This window comes from Zophobas morio, unplaced genomic scaffold (assembly GCF_036711695.1).
Source record: "Zophobas morio isolate AGI-343-1 ecotype UQ-CSIRO unplaced genomic scaffold, CSIRO_AGI_Zmor_V1 ptg000030l, whole genome shotgun sequence".
In the NCBI taxonomy this organism is placed as follows: Eukaryota; Metazoa; Arthropoda; class Insecta; order Coleoptera; family Tenebrionidae; genus Zophobas; species Zophobas morio.
The window spans coordinates 6404752-6425479 of NW_026972135.1; the positions used below are offsets into that span (position 1 = coordinate 6404752).

At 27.6% G+C, this 20728-nt stretch overlaps 3 protein-coding genes across 3 annotated transcripts; all 3 read right to left on the reverse strand.

Moving 5' to 3' along the window:
- Positions 1-1777: 1777 nt before the first annotated feature.
- On the reverse strand, positions 1778-2859 carry LOC135138968 (uncharacterized). The gene is made up of 4 exons (XM_064069019.1): positions 2781-2859; positions 2488-2731; positions 2293-2432; positions 1778-2237 (listed from the first exon to the last, which is right to left on the reverse strand). Exons 1-4 carry the CDS (start codon positions 2839-2841, stop codon positions 1945-1947), a joined length of 738 nt encoding a protein of 245 aa, XP_063925089.1. The 5' UTR covers positions 2842-2859; the 3' UTR covers positions 1778-1944.
- A 5481-nt stretch (positions 2860-8340) lies between these two features.
- Positions 8341-9392, reverse strand: LOC135138821 (uncharacterized). The gene is made up of 3 exons (XM_064068843.1): positions 9006-9392; positions 8810-8949; positions 8341-8756 (listed from the first exon to the last, which is right to left on the reverse strand). The coding sequence occupies exons 1-3, from the start codon at positions 9356-9358 to the stop codon at positions 8461-8463; spliced, it is 789 nt and encodes a 262-aa protein (XP_063924913.1). The 5' UTR covers positions 9359-9392; the 3' UTR covers positions 8341-8460.
- A 10597-nt stretch (positions 9393-19989) lies between these two features.
- Positions 19990-20523, reverse strand: LOC135139033 (coagulation factor XIII B chain-like). The gene is made up of 2 exons (XM_064069103.1): positions 20234-20523; positions 19990-20180 (listed from the first exon to the last, which is right to left on the reverse strand). Exons 1-2 carry the CDS (start codon positions 20466-20468, stop codon positions 20005-20007), a joined length of 411 nt encoding a protein of 136 aa, XP_063925173.1. The 5' UTR covers positions 20469-20523; the 3' UTR covers positions 19990-20004.
- Positions 20524-20728: the final 205 nt, after the last annotated feature.

Genomic DNA, 20728 nt, shown 5'->3' on the forward strand with positions numbered 1-20728 from the left:
AAAAATTGAAAAATTAAATAAAATCCTTCCAAAATTGAGAAGTCCAAAATTTGGACAATTTTAAAAGTCGAATAACCGAGATGTCAAAAAATCGAAAAATGAAAAACTCGTAAAATAAAAAAAGTGCAATAAAAAAATATAAAATTCGAAAAATTTAAAAATAGAAAAATCAAAAAGCTGAAAAATCAAAAAATTAAAAATACAAAAAATTGAAAATTAGAAATATCGAAAAACTGAAAATCTAGAAATCCACCAATCGAGAAATCAATAAATCGAAAAATAGAGGAAACGATGAGTCAAGAAGTCGAGAAATCGAGAAATTGCAAAATCTGAAATTTACAAAATTGAAAAATAAAATACTTAAAAATTCACGCATCGAAAAATTGAGAAACTGACAAGTAGAAAAATCGTAAACCGAGTAATCGAGTAATCGAAAATCCGTAATTTAAAAAATCCACAAAAAATCTAAAAACCAAAGTATCCAAAAATAGTCAAAAATAGTGAAATCAAAAAATGTAGAATTTTAAAAAACTGAAAAATGAAAAAATTGAAATACCGAAACAGAAAAAGTATCCAGAATCCAGAAATCAAACAGTCGAGAAATAGATATTTTGAGAAAAAAAAAATGGAAGAATTGAGAACTCGAGAAATAAAAAACCAAAAATTGTGATATCAAAAAATTGTAAAATCGAAAGATTAAAAATTGAGAAACTTCAAAATCAGAAAAGTGCAAAATTGAAAGAACAAAACATTGTAAAATCGAAATGTTGAAAATTAAAAAATTCGAAAATCGGATAATTGGGAAATTCAAAAATTACAAAATTGAAAAATTTTTAAATTGGAAAATCGAAACTTTGAAAAATTAAAATTTGAAAATTTGAAAAATTGATTAAGCGAAAAAGTATAAAACCGAAAGAAACAATGAAAAATTAAGGAAAAATTGTGATATTATAAAATCAACGAAATACAAATTAAAAAATCGGGCAAATGAAAAACAAAAATAAAGAACTTGAAAAATCGAGGAAACGAAATATTAAATAATCTAAAAATTAAAAAATTGAGACACTGAAAAATCGAAAAATAAATAACTGTAAAATTGAGAAATGGCAAGTAGAGATATTGAAGAAACGAAAAATTAAACAATTGAAAAAATTATTTGTAAAAATGAAAAATTATGAAATCGAAACATTGAAAAAATAAAGACAACGAAAAAACGAAAAATTGTGATATCAAAAATTTAAATTTTAAATTGAAAAAGTGCAAAATTGAAAAGACAAAATATTGTAAAATCGAAATATTGTAAAATCCAAATATTGAAAATTAAAGAATTCGGAAAATCATTAAATAATTGAGAAACTGAAAAATCAAAAAATAAAGAATGGCAAATCGACAAATTAAAGAAAAGAAAAATTAAAAAATTCAAAAAATAAAAAATTATGATATCAAAAAATTGGTCGAAAATGGAGCAAGTCGTTCTTGATTTTAATCAATGCAATAAATTGCTTCATACATTAAGTTTTTGAGTCAACCTATATAAGAAATTCTAAAATCTATAAATGAACTAACAAACCACAATTTTAATTATATTTTGCAAATTTCAGAAAGGATTTATTCGACATTTTAAGATGAAGTTTCAAATTTAAATTGGAAAATGTTATTCATTTTTGAATTTTTTCGGAGTAAAAACTCAACACGGATTCATAAACCTCATGTGAAAAATTATATTATTTTATAAAATTGAAATAACATTCGTCATCCTATTAATGATGAGGATGGTTTTTTCAAATTTTGGTTAGCATTTCACCATTTATACGATATTCCTAATAAAATTTGACAACAATCGGTCCAGTAGTTTCGAAGATTATCTGTCTAATAAAAAAAAAAACAGACGACAGACAGACAGACGGAAACGGAAGACCTATTTTTTCGTACTCTAATGCTTCATTATCCGTCGAAAAGTTCACCAACTGGAACTTTATCTAGAAAATTATTGAACACAGAATGAAAGTACGGCCCGAAAATCGCCCCTACATGTTTAAAAAGGACAAAAGCTTGCATCCCTTTTGCACTAAATTCCGAATTAAATTCCTTATTTAGACGCTTGTTTGAAAACAAGTGTTTAAAATCAAATTTAAGACCATGTACTTGTATATCGAGGGCTGAATCGATCACTTTAAAGTGGGTAACTTCATTCAGGTATTCTTCTAATTCAAAAGTGAAAGTCAGCGTGGGACTCTCTAGGAAGTAAAGTTTTAGATAGTTTGTTGTAAAATTACTGTTGAAAATACCCACCGAAAGTGAATTCTAGTGGTGTTATGACATTCAGAGGTAACAGAACGACAGTTCCTTTGGCTTCCAGTTCAACGTCCCATATAAGTTTAGGGTAAATAGCTTCTATTGTCAATGTATTAGTCAAAGGGCCAGGATCTAGTCTATTATCAAAATCAATAAATAACTAAATAATTTGGACACAGTTGAAATTAATACCTGGCTATTATACTTTGTGGCTTAGTAAGACCAATGACTCTATACTGAGTATATTTTTGTCTTAGTCCATATGTACTATTTCCAAGTTCAACCACAACGTCTGAAGGAAACGCCACATCATACAAACTTGGCAAACCATACAATTCTAAAGGCTTGTCTAAAACCTTGACAGCCGTATAGACAGCCTTACTTAAACACCGGTTAAAATCGCTCCTTCTTCTATCACATTTTTTGAAACTGGAAGCTTCACTTTGATTTAGAAAGATGTTAAAAGTATCCCAATAAATACTCACGAAGTTGAAGGCCGTTGCAAGAAATTAGCAAAAATATTACACACAACACTAAACTGTTCATTTTTGGTTTGGGAGTGTGTTTGTGGATTTCCAATATTTGAATGTTTAAATACTCATGAAAATAAAATTAAAAAAAATAAAAATGAAATTAACATAAAAATTCTTGCTATAATAATTCGAAAACCTGGTTGCTGAATATTCATCATTTACGTTAAAAATCAAGCCATATTCAATGTTGTTGCAGTTTGTATTACAATTAATTACCTAAATGACCGAAGGATCGAAATCGCAGACGCTTTGAAACTGTTATTGCCTTTTTTCGACGTCTGGTTGAGGTTAAAAACACAGTTTTAATAAATTACAAAAATTAAATGTATTCTTATTGACTGCAATGGGATTGTTTTCCGAACTGGATTCTAGAATAAATTAATAAAAATTGGTCTGAAGTTGTATTATATATTATTTAAAATTAAAAATAGTTCTTTTAGAGTTTTGAGAAAATTTTGTTATTAAATATATTATTATTATTATAAGAAAGGAAATGCAAAAATCAAAAAATTGAGAAATCAAAAAACTGAAAAATCGAGAATTTGAAATGCCAACAAAATCGAAAAATTAAAAATTCAAAAATCTAAAATTTCAAAATCGAAAAATCGAGAAATCAAGTAATGGAAAGTCCATAATTTAAATAATCAACAAAAAATCCAAAAACTAAATTATACAATACATAATTCAAAAATCCAGACACTGAACAGTTCCCAAAATTGGAAAATCGAAAACTTGAAATATCGTGAAATCTAGAAAGCGAAGATTGAAAAATTTTAAAAATCGAATATGTATAGAGATATCAAAAAATCGAATAATGAAAAAATCGTAAAATCAGAAAATGTAAAATCTGAAACAAAAAACTGAAAAATAACAAATTTGAAAAATTAAAAACTAGAAATATGGAAAAACAGAAAAACTAAAAATCCAGAAATTGGACAATTGAGAAATCGAAAAATCGAAACATCTAAAATTTACAAAATTGTAAAATAAAAAATCTAAAAATTGAGGAATCGAGACAAGTTGGGAATTTGGAATGTAAAAAAATAGAAAAATTCACAAATTTAAAACTCGAAAAACTGAAAAGTCGAAAAATCGAGAAATCAAGAAATAGAGTAACCGAAAATCCAAAATTTTAAAAATCAAAGTTAAAAAAATGGATAACTGAAGAATCCAAAAGCTGGAAAATCGAAATATTTAAAAACTGAAAAGTTCAGAAATCAAAAATCGAAAACTCGAAAAAACGAGAAATCGAAAAATTTTAAAAATCGAATAATCTACAAAAATCAAGGATTCGAAAACTTGAGAACTAGAAAAATCAAAAAACTGAAAAAACATAAAAATCGAGCAACCGACAAATCAAGAAATCTAAAAATCTAAAATTTACATAACTGAAAGATAAAATCTAAAAACTAAAGAATCGAAAAATTTAGTCGAGGATTCGAAACATCAAAAAAATTTAAAAATCGAACAATTGAAAAACTGAAAAATCGAAAAATCGTAAAAAGCGAGTAATCCAAAATCGAAAATCCAAAATTTAAAAAATCAACAAAAATTGAAATATTGGGAAAGTGAATACTTAATTGAAAACTGAAAAATCGAGAAATTGAAACAGTCAAAACTGAAATGATGAAAAATTATAGAACTAAAAAATTGAAAAACTGAAAAGTCGAAAAATCGAGAACTCAAGAAATCCAGAAATCGAGAAAATCTAAAATTTACAAAATCGAAAAATAAACTAAAAAAAATTGAAGAATCGAAAAATTGGAAAATCGATGATCCGAAACATGAAAAAAATAAAAACTCAATAATTCAAAAACATAAAATTTTAAAATTCCAAAATTTAAAAAGTGAAAAGTCGAACAATCGAAAAATCGAGAAATCGAGTAACTGAAAATCCATAATTTAAAAAATCAATAAAAAAATTGAAGAATTAAAAAGTGAAGAATCAAAAAACTGAAAAATCGAGAAATTGAAAAATTCCAAAACTGAAGTGGCGAAAAATTTTAAAAATCCAAACATCGAAAAAAAGAAAAATTGAAATATTCAAAAACATAAGAATCGAGAAATAGAACCGGGAAAGAAATGGGAAAGTCGTGAAGTCGAAAAATCGAAAATTTAAAAAATCGAAATAGGTCAAAATCGAAAAATCGAAAAGCTAAAAACTGAACAATTTTAAAAATCAGCAAAAGTTGAAAAACTGGAAAAGTTAAAATGAAAAACTGAAAAATCGAGAAATTGAAACAGCCCAAGAGTGTAATGATGAAAACTAAAAAATTGAAAAATTAAACCACTGAAAAGCTGAAAAATCGAAATATTCAAAAATTCAAAAATCCAGAAATTGAGCAGTTTCCAAAATTGGGAAAAAGAAAACTTGGAAAACTGAGAAATCTATAAATCAAAAAAAGTCGGAAAATTTTGAAGATCGAATTACCGAGATGTCAAAAATTAGAAACATCAAAAAGTCGTAAAATCAAAATATGTAAAATTTGAAAAATCGAAAAATGAAAATATCGCAAAACTGCAAAAACGAAAAATCAAGGAATCGAGAAAACGAGAAATCGAGAAAACGAAAAATCTAAAATTTACATAAAATTGAAAAATAACACACATCTAAAAACTGAAGAAAAATTGAAAAATTGAAAACATCAAATAATTTCAAAAATTCTAAAATCTAAAATTTAAAAATCAAAAAATTAAAAAAACTGAAAAGTCGAAAAACTAAAAAAAGTAACTAATCGACAAATCGAACATCCAAAATTTTAAAAATCAACAGATGTTGAAAAATTGGGAAAGTGAATAACTAAAAAACTGAAAAACCAAGAAATTGAAATAGTCTAAAAGTGAAATGACCAAAAATTATGAGATCGAAAAATTGAAAAACCGAAACATTTAAAAACTGGAAAATCGAAATATTCAAAATTCAAAAATCCAAAAATTGAGCAGGTGCCAAAATTGAGAAATAGAAAACTTAGGAAATTGAGAAATCTATAAATCACGAAGTTAAAAATTAGAAACATTAAAAAATCATAAAATCAAAAAATGTAAAATGTGAAAAATCACCAAACTGAAAAATGAAAAAACTGAAAAATCAAAAATTCCAAAATTCGAAAAATTAAAAAATGAAAATATCGAAAAACTGCAAAAACTAAAAATCAAGGAATCGAGAAACAGATTAAAAAATCGAGAAATCGAGAAAACGAAAAATCTAAAATTTACATAAAATTGAAAAATAGCACACATCTAAAAACAGAAGAAAAATTAAAAAATTGAAAACATCAAATAACTCAAAAATTCTAACATCCAAAATTTAAAAATCAAAAAATTAAAAAAACTGAAAAGTCGAAAATTAAAAAAAGCGACTAATCGACAAATCCAAATCCAAGTTTTAAAAATTAACAAACATTGAAAAATTGGGAAAGTGAACAATTGAAAAACTGAAAAATTGAGAAATTGAAATAGTCTAAAAGTGAAATGATTAAAAACTATCAAACCGAAAAATTGAAAAACCGAATCATTTAAAAACTGGAAAAGCGAAATAATCAAAATTCAAAAATCCAAAAATTGAGCAGTTGCCAAAATTGAGAAATAGAAAACTTGGAAAATTGAGAAATCTATAAATCACGAAGTCGAAAAATTTTCAAAATCGAATTATCGAGATGTCAAAAATTAGAAACACTAAAAAATCGTAAAATCAAAAAATGTAAAATTTGAAAAATCGACAAACTGAAAAATGAAAAAACTGAAAAATCAAAAATTCCAAAATTCAAAAAATTGAAAAATAGAAATATCGAAAAACTGCAGAAACAAAAAGTCGAGAAATCGGGGAATCGAGAAATAGAGAAAAAAATCCAGAAATCGAGAAATCGAAAAAAAGGAAAAATTCCAAAACTGAAGTGGCGAAAAACTGAAAAATCGAAACATTGAAAAATCGGAAAATCGAAATATTCAAAAACCCAAGCATCTTGAAATCGAACCATCAAAAATTGAGAAATCGAGAAATGCGAAAGTGGTGAAATTGAAAAATCGAATATTTGAAAAAAATCAAAATAGGTCAAAATCCACAAATCGTAAAAATGAAAAATCAAAAGATCGATACATCGAAATTTCGGCAAATCAAGAAATAGAGAAACTTGGAAAATCAAAAAACTGAAAAATCGAAAAATTTATTAACCGAAAAAGTGAAATATCGAAAAATCAAAAATAGAAAATCCCATAAATCCAAAATCGAGAAGCTGAAAAATTGAAAGATCGAAAAATCAATACACAAAAACTCTAAAAAATCTAAAATTAAAAAATTCGGAAAATCAAGAAATAGGAAAATGGAAAAATCCAAAATTTAAAAAATTGAAAAATTAAAACATCGGAAAATTATAGCATTAAAAAATCGAATAATAGAAGAAATTAAAATTTAAAAATCCAAAAATTTGAAAAGTTAAAAATCTAGAAATCGAAAAATTGAAAAATCAAAATATATTTAGTAAAATCCCAAACTGTAATATCGAAAAATTAAACAAAGGGAAAAAAACTGAAGCACGAAAAACGGAAAAATCCCAAAGTTGCAACACCAAAAATTGAAAACTTGAGAAATCAAGAAGTCGAAAAATCGAGAAATCAAAAAACTGAAAATCGAAAAATTGAAAAAAAAACTGAAAGAAAGAAATCCAGAAATTGAAAATTGAGAAGCGTCAAAAATTGAAAAATTGAAAAAATTAAAAATCGAATAAACGAAATATTAGATACATATTCATAACAAACTAACTACAAATAATTTAGGACTATGTTACTTTTTATCATTTGAATAACATTTATTCGATAAAACTGTAAAATGACTACAGTTTCTGAGGGGACATGAACGGATAAATTTTGATTAATGATTTACCAATTTGTTTTTTTTTTTTTTCGAAAGTTTGGATACTTAGGACAAAAACGCGACACAGATTCATAAACCACAAGACTATCTTATTTTATGGAATTTAAATAATATTTACTAATATAAATTTTAAAGATAACATTATCCAAAATTTTGGATAGCGTTTTACCATCTACGCGATATTGCTAACATACATATAAAATTTTACAACAATCGGTCCAGAAGTTTCAACGATTATCTGTCTAATAAAATCCGGATAGACGGCAAACAAGATAGGCAGACGAAAACGGAAGACCTATTTTTCATACTCTAGGGGTCATGAAACATCAAGAAAACATAAAAGTAGCCAGTTGTCCAATGAACTCGATTACAATGCTTCCTTAGCTTATGCTCAGGAAATAAAAATGTCTATATCCACAGTAATTATAATTAAGTTCCAATTTTAATAATATACATCGTTCGCAAATCTTGTTATTTTATGAATTAGATCTAATTATTACAAATTAAATAACTGTTCGAATTTTTCGCTTTCTATTAAATTTATAACATACATACATATAATTACGTAGAACTATTAAAAAAGGTGGAGGCGCCGGGTTTATGTCGCTGGAGAAGTGTTTTTCTATTTGTAATAAAACTCGATTAAACAATTTCTAATTTCTAATTTAATTTTAAATTCAGCACCTATTTATTTGTGTATCTATTACACCGGTCACTGCTTTCATAGACCTTCTCCATATTCTTTAGCGAAGGCATGTTTCATTATCCGTCGAAGAGTTCAACTACTGGAACTTTTTCCAGGAAACTGTTGAACACAGAGCCAAAGTATGGCGCAAAAATAGCTTCATAATGTTTAACAAGAGCATACATTTGAGACCCTTTAGCACTCAGTTCTGAATTAAATTCGTCATTTAGCCATGTGTTTGAAAATAAGTGCTTAAAATCAAATCTTATATCACGGGCTCGAGCATCGAATGCTGACTCGATTACTCTAAAATAAGTAGCAGCTGCTTTCTCGTATTCTTCTAACTCAAAAGCGAAAATAAAAGTTGGGTTGTCTACGAAATAACCTCTTTAAAAAAATTGTTATTAAATTGTTGAAAAAACGCACCGAAAGTGAATTCAAGCGGTGTTCGGACATTCAGAGGTAAAAGAACGAGAGTTCCGTTAGCTTCGCATTCACATTTCCATACAAGTTTGGAATAAGTGGTCTCAATTGTTAAAGTGTTAGTGGCGACACCAGAGTCTAGTCTGCAAAAAAAATCTAATATAAGTAACTGTTAACTACTTCCACTTGAAAAGAGTACCTGGCTCGTATACTTCGCGGTTTAGTAAGACCAATAATTCTATAATTGTGATATTTTTGTCTCAGTCCATCTGTTGTGTTTCCAAATTCGATGACAGCGTCTGGTGGAAATGTGACATCGTACAAGCTTGGCAAACCGTAGAGTTTCAAAGGCTTGTCTAAGAGTCTAAGGGTCTTATGAATAGTTTTGCTTAAACACTGGTTAAAATCGGTTCTTCTTCTATCACACTTTTTCCAAATAGGAGATTCACTTTTATTTAAAATGCTGCTAGAACTAGTTAGAAAATTCTGACGAGATTGAAGACCGTCGTAAGAAATTAGCAATAATGTTACACAGAGCACTAAACTGTTCATTTTTCGTTTCAGAATGCGGATTTCCGATCTTTGAATGCTTAAATACGAATGGAAATAACAAAAAACACCATAACATTATAAACCTGATCTCGCAAGGTTAGTAGTTGTTCGGTGTCTGGTTGAGATTGCAAAAAACAACACTAATTTGTTTAACATGTAGTTAAACATCATAAGTACTTAATTAATTACGCAAACTAACCAGTTAGTTAACAATTAGTATTTAGTAAAAGTAGCAATTAAAGTAATTAATTACTATTAATAATTATTATTGTTTTTGGATAACTACATCTTGTTAACTAACGCCCATTTTAAGACCCCATTAATATACAGGTTGAGCCACTTATCGCGCAGTCCTCGATTTTTCATAATTACTCAGAAGTAAAAAATAAAAGTTAAAGACTAACTGCATACTGAATCTTGAATTTTTAAGCAATGCAAAAGTTCAAAAATATAACTATAATATTATTTTTCAAAATGTTTGTAAAATAATCAAAATAATATTAAATGTACAGAATGTTTATAAAAAAATTCTAAAACGTTATAATTTTCAACCATCGATTTTTCAAATGGAACAGCCTATGCGATATTTTTTGTTCTTTTTCTTTCAGTTTGCCGATGGGGCTCTCAAAAAAGAAAAAAAGCAAAAACTGTTTCCCCTTTTTCAATCATTCCGTTTTCCGATTTTTGTTTTGAAACTACTTATTAAATTTTACAATTTTTCAACATTTCAACCTTTAATTTTCGATTTTTCAACTTTTTTTTTCAATTTTTCGGTTTGCAATTTTTCTAAATTCCAATCATAAATTTTTCAATTTTTGAATTTTCTTTACTTTTTCCTTCATCAGTTTTACGATTATACAATTTTTCGATTTTTCAATTATTGGATTTTTATTTTATACATTTTTTGATTATTCGATTTTCCGACTTTTCTATTTTTCAATTTCTCTATATTTAGTTTTCGATTTTTAGTTTTTGTTTGTCCAATATTTTAATTAGCAATTTTTGCAATGTTTTATTTAAAATTTGTTCGATTTTTAAAATATCCTTTTCCCCAATTTTATAATTTTGCAATTTTTTGATTTTTCACTTATTCGATATTACAAATTTTCAATTTTTAAATGTTACTATTTTTCAATTCGCTTTTTTATTTTTCCAAGTTTTAGGTTTTACATTTTTTTTTTTAATTTTCAACTTTTCAATTTATCGATTTTATTAGATATTGTTTGTTTATGCAGTTTTTTGATTCAAATTTTTGCATTTTAAATGTTTCAGTTTAATTAATTCAATTTCGATTTTTAATTTTCCTGTTTTTAAATTTTTCGTTTCTCCAAATTTACGATTTTTTACCGAATAGATCTTATAAAATTTTTCTGTTTTTCAGTTTTTCAATTATTCAATTTTCCAGATTTTCAAATTTCTTGGTGTTTAAATTTTTGATGTTTCTATTTATTATTATTCCATTTTTTGACTTTCCAGTTTTTTGGGATTTTCAAAATTTTCGATTTTGAGTTTTTCAATGTTTAGATTTTTCAATTCAAGTATTTAGTTTTAGATTTTTTGTGTTTCGACGCAATGTATTTTCGATATCTTGTTATTCGACCTTTTGTATTTTCGATTTTATGTGTTACGACCTTAATTCCGCAAACCATCGATATCACAATTTTCAATTTTTCGTTTCTACAGATTTACGATTTTTTAACTTTCTAGTTCTCTTAATTTTTCAGTTTTTCAATTTTTCAGTTATTCTATTTTACAATTTTCAAATTTGTTTATTCCGTTTTTTGTGTTGGGATTTGAAGGTTTTCGATTTTGAGTTTCTTAATCTTTAATTTTTAGATTTTCCAATGTTACGATTTTAAAATTCTACACCTTATCGATTTTTCAACTTTTCACCTTTACAAATTTTTTATTTTACAATTTCTCAGTTTTTCAGTTTGGATATCTTAATTTTTCGTTTTTCCAGTTGGTTTTGTAATTTTTCAGTATTTAGAATTTTCAGTCTTTCGATTTTTCAGTTTCTCGATTTTTAAATACTATATAATTTTTCGACATTTCGGTCGTATAAATTTTCGATTTTTTGACTTTTTATTCTAAAATTTCTCAATTTTTGATTGTTTAGTTTTTCAATTTTTCAGTTATGAGATATTTTAATTTTTCAATTTTTCGGTTATTTAATTTTACAAATGTTTCGAGATATTCTACAATTTTGAGTTTTTAGATTTGTTGTATTTTCTATTTTTATTCTGTTTTAAATTTTACATTTTTTTTTACTCTTCAACTTTTAAACTTTTGAGTTTGTTTTTCGTTTGTTCAATTTTTTGATTCGCAGTTTTCCCATTTTTAATTTAAAATTTATCAATGTCACAATTTTCAATTTTTCGCTCGTTAAATTTTTCGTTTCTACAGATTTACGATTTTTTCACTAACTAGATCTTTCAGTTTTTCAATTTTTGAGTTATTCTATTTTACAATTTTCAAATTTATTTATTCCGTTTTTTGTCTTTTCAGTTTTTTGGGGGTTTTAAAGTTTTCGATTTTGAGTCCCTTAATTTTTGGTTGTTAAATTTTTGAATGTTTCGATTTTAAAATTTTACACTTTTTCGATCTTACGACTTTTCAGTTTTTCAAATTTTGTATTTTACAATTTCTTAATTTTTCAGTTTGGATGTTTTAATTTTTCGTTTTTTCCAGTTGGTTTTGTAATTTTTCAGTTTTTAGAATTTCCAGTCTTTCGATTTTTCAATTTCTCAATTTTTAATTACTAGACATTTTTTCGATATTCAGTCTTATAAATTTTCGATTTTACACCTCTTCGACTTTTTAACTTTTGGTTTTTCAATTTTTCGATATTTCTTTTTTTTTTTCTTCAATTTCTCGCTTTGTAATTTCTTGACTTTTGATTCTATAATTTCTCAATTTTCCATTGTTTAGTTTTTAGATTTTTCAGTTAATAGATATTTCAATTTTTCAATTTTTCGGTTATTTAATTTTTCAAATGTTTCGAGATATTCTACAATTTTGAGTTTTTAGATTCGTCATATTTTCTAATTTTATTCTGCAAGTTTTAGATATTACATTTTATTTTTACTTTTCAACTTTTAAACTTTTGAGTTTGTTTTTCGTTTGTTCAATTTTTTTATTCGCAATTTTTCCATTTTTAATTTAAAGTTTATCGATGTCCCAATTTTCAATTTTTCGCTCCTTCGTTTCTACAGTTTTACGATCTGGATATTCTAATTTTTCAGTTTTTCAATTTTTCAGTTATTCTATTTTAAATTTGTTTATTCCGGTCTTTGTCTTTTTAAATTCGATTTTGTGTTTCTTAATTTTTAGTTTTTAAATTTTCCAATGTTTCGATTTTAAAATTTTACACCTTTTCGATTTTTCGACTTTTCAGTTTTTGAATTTTTTAATTTTACAATTTCTCAGTGTTTCAGTGTTTGGATATTTTAATTTTTCGTTTTTTCATTTTTAGATCTTTCAATTTTTCAATTTACCTTCATGTTCCAATGTTCAAATTTTTATCTTTTCTATTTTATTTAGCAAATTGTTTGGTTTCTTAGTTTTTAACTTTTTCTAGTTTTTTTTTACATACATTTTATCACAATACAGGTATTTTCAGTTTTTTTAATTTTTCAGTTTTTCAGTTTTGCGAGATTTTTAATCGTTCACTTTTCCATTTTTTCGTTTCTTCAGTTTTTTAATTTACGATTTTTCTAGTTTCCATTTTAATATCTTTCTCATTTTTAATATTCCAGTTTATGAATTTTTCGATTTTTTCATTTTTCACTTTCTCGAAGTTTGTATATGTTACAGCTAATATCCGAAATACGTTATTATGCATAATAACTAGACATTTTAGGAATTATGCGTAATAACTAAACTTGTCAGTTATTATGCATAATAACCGGAAAGATTAGGAATTATGCGTAATAACTGAAACTTTCAGTTATTATGCATAATAACGGGAACGTTTAGGTAATATTGATAGTAACTAACAGAGGAACAGGAATTATGCATAATACCTGAAATATTAGTCATTAAGCATATTGCCTAACATGTCCAGGTGATTTCACAAAAAAACGGGACAAAATGAGCAAATCAGGTTCTCATAGATCAATGAAAAGCAATGGGAATATGACGTTTATGTTACTGTAATTTGTCCCGTTTTTACTTTCCGAGCGTAAGCAAAGGAAGTATTGTAATCGAGTCCGTCGGCCGACTCTCTACTTTTACGTTTTCTCGATCTTTCATGACCCCTAGAGGACGAAGAAATAGGTCTCCCGTTTCCGTCTGTCTGTCCGTCTGTCCGTCTGTCCGTCTGTCTGCCGCCCCGGATTTTTATTAGACAGATAATCTCCGAAAGTACTGAACTGATTGTTGTGAAATTTTGTACTTATATTAGGAATATGATGTAGATGGTAAAACGCTAACCAAATTTTGTCTAATCAGGCCCACCACTAATGCGATGAGTCCTACACATGTAGTTTACGACTCAGAATTGAGTTTTTACCCGAAACGTCCAGATTTTTGGAAAAAAGATCAAAATTACAAAGCAACATTTTGCAATTAAATTTTGAATCTGCAAGACCGAATGCTTTGAAATTTGCAGATGGTTTACAGTTTAAGCATGGTAAATTTTTAGTCAAAATATATTTACTTGTCCCCTCCAAAAAATTGATGACGTCAGCTCAAAAGTTTGCCAAATAAATCCTATATAAAATGTACAAACTATGAAGTCTGTACTTGTGATTTATCATTCCATTCATATTTTTTTGATTTGCAAATACAGGGTGACTCAAAAAATTAATGAATGTGTGAATTTATTTTATTGAATTAATCAGGAACTACAATACCGACTGCTTTCAAATCTTGAATATGTTTTACAGTTTCCATAGGCATGGTAAATTTTTAGTCAAAATGTATTTGCTCCTCCCTCCTAAAAAATTTATGACGTCTCCTGAAAATTTTGCTGAATAAATCATATATTTCAAATGTACAAAATATGATGAGTCTGTATTGGATTTGCATATACAGGGTGAATCTAAAAAATTAATGAGTGCGTGAATTTATTGTATTAATTAAACCGATTATTTTGAAATCTTGGAGATGTTTTAAATTTATCATAAGTATGGTAAGATTTTTAATCAAAATATATTTGCTTTCTAAAATTGATGACGTCACCTTAAAATTTTACCGAACAAATTCTATCCTAAATGTGTAAAGAATGATGACTCTGTACTTGTGATTTATCACTGCATTAATATTTTGTAGATTTGCTTATACGGGGTGTCTGAAAAAAATTAATGACTAAGGGGCCAATTCCAAGTTGGTGGCGCAAGTCACTGGTGCAGCGCAACTTTATAATGCTAATTTGGGTATCAAATGCTGGTTGCTAGGGGTGACGGAATAAACAAGCGCAATTTTTCGAGATAAATTGCGCCAACGTGCACTGCCTACTAGAGGTGCCGCAACTCCATGGTGCAAATTTCAATGGAAAATTCGACAAAACTGCGTTTGTTGATTCCGTTACCCCTAGCAACCAGCATTTGATACCCAAATTAGCATTATAAAGTTGCGCTGCACCAGTGACTTGCGCCACCAACTTGGAATTGGCCCCTTAGTCAATTAATTTTATGGATTAAATCAAGAATTACAAAACTGAATACTTTGAAATACTATATACTTGGCAAATTATTAATCAAAATAAATCTGTTTATTTCCCCCACAAAATTGATGACGTTATCTCAAAATTTTGCCGCATAAATTCTACCCAAAATTATGTCGATTGTAGCTTACTAGTTAATTGTTTTAATCCTCTGTTTTCAGGGGACGAACTCATTCAAATCAAACTAATTTCTAGGTGACATTTTTTTGATGGATAAACATAAACACTTTCAAGTTGTTTTTCTTATCGAGGATAACCTAACGACGTTCAGTAATATAATAGAGTCCATTGGGCAATTTGTTACTTTCAAATTTTCTCGACATTTCATAACCCCTAGACAAGGCCGTAGCTAGGGGGAGGTTAGGGGATGCTCCCCTAGATCTAGACAAGTTATAATTAACCAAATGTGAATTACAGCATCCAAAAACCGAATAAAATGTAGGTAGTGTTTTATTCAATAAACGGAAATCAGAGCAATAAAAATGTCTGGTCCGTCGGCATTGTCATCCGGTTATTCCAATTCGTGGAAAACATGTTTTAGTTTAGTTTATGTTTCACCGTCACGTCTACAGGTTGATAAGTGTTATGGCTATTTGTCTTAAATTACAAGTACTATACAAGATGTTCCTTTTATCTGTTCACGCCTGACAATTTTTGCATAGGCGACATATTATACACCCCAGAGACGACTTTGTTTTTAATAAGCAATCATAGGAATCACAAAAAAAATGACAAAGATGTCAATGCCAAATAATGATAAAATTTAAACAATTAATACTTACTCAATTTTTATTTTAAAATGTCCCGCCACCAAAATGTAATACGAAAAAAACATAATAGGCGTGCAGTCGTCACGTTTCCGACAGCGAGGGAAGTACTGTCTAAACTCTTTGGACCAATTTTTTTTTTAAATCAACTGTACATGTGATATGTAGGGGAAAGTGAAGCAGGGTGGGTAGCTTTTTTGAAAATATTATGCATAATTCCTGTTCCTCTGTTAGTTATTATCAGTATTACCTAAACGTTTCCGTTATTATGCATAATTCCTAATCTTTCCGGTTATTATGCATAATAACTGACAAGTTTAGTTATTACGCATAATTCCTAAAATGTCTAGTTATTATGCATAATAACGGATTTCGGATATTAGCTGTAACATATACACCATTTATCGATTTTTTGAAAGATTAATGTTATTTGAGCAAAGACGAAGTGGTTAGATAACCTACAATACACCGCTGTAAGCAAATATAACATAACTGTAATGCAGCAAAATATTTCTTCCAAAAATTTCAATTCTGGTAAAACTTGACCCTCTCGACCTTATAAATAGTAAAAATGTTTTAAAATACATAACCTATACTACATATTTATAAAATCTGAAGGTTTTTACATAAGCTGAAAATTCAAATTCACTATAAATTAAGTATTATTTATTTGAACTACTTTATACTTATTTCATTTAAGTATATTTCTATAGGTACATGTATTTATTTTTATAAACAGACCTTGCAACAATTTTGTGTATTAAGTTATCACTAGCACTTATATCAAACTAGCCCACCCAATTAACGAATAAATTAACTGGTAACCGCAGAAGACCTCGTTTGATAATTATATAGATATCTTTGCCCAAACCTCAAAGTGGGAGATTGTAGGCAACACGTTAAACCGTGATATCAACCGCAAGACTGTATATCGCTTAATGGATTTTTGTAGGCGAATGCTTGAAAGTTGTATATAAATGTGTATCTGAGGAAATCCTTTTATCAGAGCCCTAATTGTTTTGTTTTTATATTTTGCCTTTTTTTCTTAATATACATAGTATTCTTTGAACAACACGATACTCAAAAAGATGTTTTAATTTCTTGTAATAAAATAAGTATTTTGCAATTAAACTTCGCCCCCTTGCTTCAGGGTGCATAAAAAAAATCATTACAATAGAGACAGGGTGGGTGGGCGGGCTTACATTTTGCCTTTTTGTTTGAATATATGTAGACTTCTTTCCACAACATGAAACTTAAAACATGTTTAAAATGGAAAATTTGTATAAAAATTATCGATTTTGCAATTAGACTCCGCTCCATAATTGCAAAATCCATATTTCCTTGCAACCATGTTTTAAGTTTCTTGTTGTGAAAAGATGGCTATGTATATTAAGAAAAAAGAGGCGAAATATAAGCCCCGCCCACCCACCCTATCGCAATTCTGATGATTTTTTTTATCCAATTTCTCAATTTTTAATTACTATATAATTTTTCGACATTTCGGTCTTATAAATTTTCGATTTTACATCTCTTCGAGTTTTTAACTTTTGGTTTTTCAATTTTTCAAAGTTTCATTTTTTCTTCAATTTCTCACTTTATAATTTCTTGACTTTTTATTCTAAAATTTCAGAATTTTCTATTGTTTAGTTTTTCGATTTTTCAGCTTTAGATATTTCATTTCTTCAGTTTTTCAGTTATTCAATTTTACAAATTTAATGCAAATTTCCACTTTTTCAATGTTTCGAGATATTTTACAATTTTGAGTTTTTAGATTTGTTATATTTTCTATTTTTATTCTGCAAGTTTTAGATTTTACTTTCTTTGAGTTTGTTTTTCGTTTGTTCAATTTGTTGATTCGCAATTTTTCTGTTTTTAATTTAAAATTTATCCATGTCACAATTTTCAAATTTTCGCTCCTTAAATTATTCGTTTCTACAGATTTACGATTTTGAGCTATCTATCTCTTAATTTTTCAGTTTTCCAATTTTTCAGTTATTCTATTTTACAATTTTGAAATTTATTTATTAAATTTTTTTGTGTTTTTTATGCCATTTTTGCGTTTTTAATTTTTTGGGGATTTTAAAGTTTTCGATTTTTAGTTTCTTAATTTTGGATTTTTAAATTTTCCAATGTTTCGATTTTAAAATTTTACACTTTTCCGATTTTTCGACTTTTCAGTTTTACGAATTTTTAATTTCACAATTTCTCAGCTTTTCAGTTTGGATATTTTAATTTTTCGATTTTTCCAGTTGGTTTTGTAATTTTTCAATTTTTAGAATTTTCAGTGTTTCGATTTTTCAATTTCTCAATTTTTAATTACTCTATAATTTTTCGATATATCAGTCTTATAAATTTTCGATTTTACACTTCTTCCACTTTTTAACTTTTGGTTTTTCAATTTTTCGATATTTCACTTTTTTCTTCAATTTCTCACTTTGTAATTTCTTGACTGTTTATTCTAAAATATCTCAATTTTTCATTGTTTAGATTTTCGATTTTTCATTTATTAGATTTTTTATTTTTCCATTTTTCAGTTATTCTATTTTACAATTTTCAAATTTATTTATTGGGTTTTTTGTCTTTTTGAGTTTCTTAATTTTTGGTATAAATTTTCCAATGTTTCAATTTTAAAATTTTATACTTTTCCGATTTTTCGACTTTTCAGTTTTACAAATTTTTAATTTTACAATTTCTGAGTTTTTCAGTTTGGATATTTTGATTTTTTGTTTTTCCAGTTGGTTTTGTAATTTTTCAACTTCTAAAACTTTCAATCCTTGGATTTTTCAATTTTTCAATTTTTAATTACTATACATATAAGTAATTTTTCGGTATTTCAGTCTTATAAATTTTCAATTTTACACCTCTTCGATGTTTTAACTTTTGGTTTTTCAATTTTTCGATATTTCATTTTTTTTTTTTCAATTTTTGGATATTTCATTTTTTTTCTTCAATTTTTCGCTTTGCAAGTTCTTTACTTTTTTTTAATTTCTCAATTTTCCATTGTTTAATTTTTCGATTTTTCAGTTATTAGATATTTCAATTTTTCAATTTTTCGGTGATTTAATTTTACAATAAAATTTCGAGATATTCTACAATTTTGAGTTTTTAGAGTTGTTATATTTTCGATTTTACATTTTTTTTTACTCTTCAACTTTCAAGCTTTTGAGTTTGTTTTTCGTTTGTTAAATTTTTTGATTCGCAGTTTTTCCATTTTTAATTTAAAATTTATGGATGTCACAATTTTCAATTTTTCGCTTCTTAAATTTTTCGTTTCTACAGATTTACAATTTTTGTACTATCTAGATTTTTCAGTTTTACAATTTTTAATTTCACAATTTCTGTTTTTCACTGTTTGGATATTTTAATTTTTCGGTTTTTCAATTTTCAAAAACTAAGGTTTTTAACTTTTTCTCGTTTCAGTTATACATTTTATCACAGTAAGTACAGGTATTTTAACTTTTTTTTAATCGTTCACTTTTTCACCTTTTCGTGTCTTCAGGTTTTTGGTTTGCGATTTTCTAGTTTCCTTTTAAAATTATTCTAATTTTTGATTTTCCACCTTATGCATTTTTCGATTTTTTAATTTTTCACTTTCTCGAATTTTGTGATACTCTGTTGGTCGATTTTGTTTTTTTTAATATATGTAGACTTCTTTTTACAACATGAAACTTAAAACATGTTTAAAATGGAAAATTTGTATAAGGAAATATAAGTTTTGCAATTAGGCTCCGCCCCATAATTGCAAAATCCATATTTCCTTGCAAAAAAGATTTTACCCTTGTTTTAAGTTTCTTGTTATGAAAAGATGGCTATGTATATTAAAAAAAAGCAAAATATAAGCTCCGCCCACCCACCCTATCTCAATTCAGATGATTTTTTTTATTCGTTGTAAGCCAAGGGGCGGAGCTTATTTATAAAATTCTTATTTTTCTACGAGAAATTACTCTGTGACATATGTTCTTAAGTGATCGTGTTTACAAAGAAAACTAAATGTATTAATTAAAAAAGAAAATCAAAAGAGAAGCCCCACCCATCCGTCTCGATCTCAACCGTGATGAATGTTTCATTCGTTGTCAGATCGAGGGGCGGAGCGTAATTGCAAAGTCGATATCTTGTATATTGTAAAAATATTTCAGTTTTTAGTCTAAAATCCGCTTTGTAGAAGTTCTAGAGATGTCAGTATGAATTAAAAACACTCATAAATTCTGCATTCACAACTTACCCGAACACGTCGGCGGCGACTTGTCCCATCGCTCCCCGTCGCAGTACAATCTAGCCGCCCCCTTCAGCTCGTACCCAAACTTGCATACAAAATACAGCACCGCATTGTCTATCAGAGACCGAACAAACCCATTAACAATTGGTTTCATCGCCTTGCAACCCTGCCCTACCAACAAGAAACTATCAGAAACCAAACAACCCCCAGACATGCCAACTTACGAACACACCTAGGATGGAAAGGCCAGCCGTTACCCAGGCACCAACTCGACGGGCCGCTGGCTATTTGATAACCCGCATTGCATCGATAAATCGCGTGTAACGCGCCATCTTCGTATCGCCTGTAATCAACTATGCCGTTTGTGAGCGTTACCGAGGGGCAGTTGTGAGGCAGTTTCGAGGCTCTCGACTCTCGGAACGCGAAGACGATGCAAATCAAAACACCGAACAAGTTCATATTTGAACCACGACTACATTTGACCTTATCGGTGCCTCAGGAAGTCGGTAAATTGAGAAGGAGGCGATGTGATGTGCATTTTAATAAGTGGTAATAATTGGACGCTTATTATACATAGTGCCTTCACGACCTTTTTAGACCCCAGTGAGTCGTGGAAATATGATGACTTGGTTGGTAATCAAGAGTGGCAAGTTAAAGTTTCGCTAAAATGACTGACGTTGTTTATATGTCGGGATTTGAGTTCGTAACTCTTTACATGA

Excerpts from the sequence above, each read along its gene's own strand:
- LOC135138968 (XM_064069019.1), bottom strand. The coding sequence starts at position 2,841 with ATGAACAGTTTAGTGTTGTGTGTAATATTTTTGCTAATTTCTTGCAAC. Across the intron at positions 2,732-2,780 it reads TTGCAACGGCCTTCAACTTC|CTTCCAGTTTCAAAAAATGT; the intron begins GTGAGTATTTAT and ends ATCAAAGTGAAG. Across the intron at positions 2,238-2,292 it reads ACCACTAGAATTCACTTTCG|AGAGTCCCACGCTGACTTTC; the intron begins GTGGGTATTTTC and ends TTTACTTCCTAG.
- LOC135138821 (XM_064068843.1), bottom strand. The coding sequence starts at position 9,358 with ATGAACAGTTTAGTGCTCTGTGTAACATTATTGCTAATTTCTTACGAC. Across the intron at positions 8,950-9,005 it reads CCGCGAAGTATACGAGCCAG|ACTAGACTCTGGTGTCGCCA; the intron begins GTACTCTTTTCA and ends TTTTTTTTGCAG. Across the intron at positions 8,757-8,809 it reads ACCGCTTGAATTCACTTTCG|ACAACCCAACTTTTATTTTC; the intron begins GTGCGTTTTTTC and ends GTTATTTCGTAG.
- LOC135139033 (XM_064069103.1), bottom strand. The coding sequence starts at position 20,468 with ATGAACTTGTTCGGTGTTTTGATTTGCATCGTCTTCGCGTTCCGAGAG. Across the intron at positions 20,181-20,233 it reads TTTCCATCCTAGGTGTGTTC|GGCAGGGTTGCAAGGCGATG; the intron begins GTAAGTTGGCAT and ends TCTTGTTGGTAG.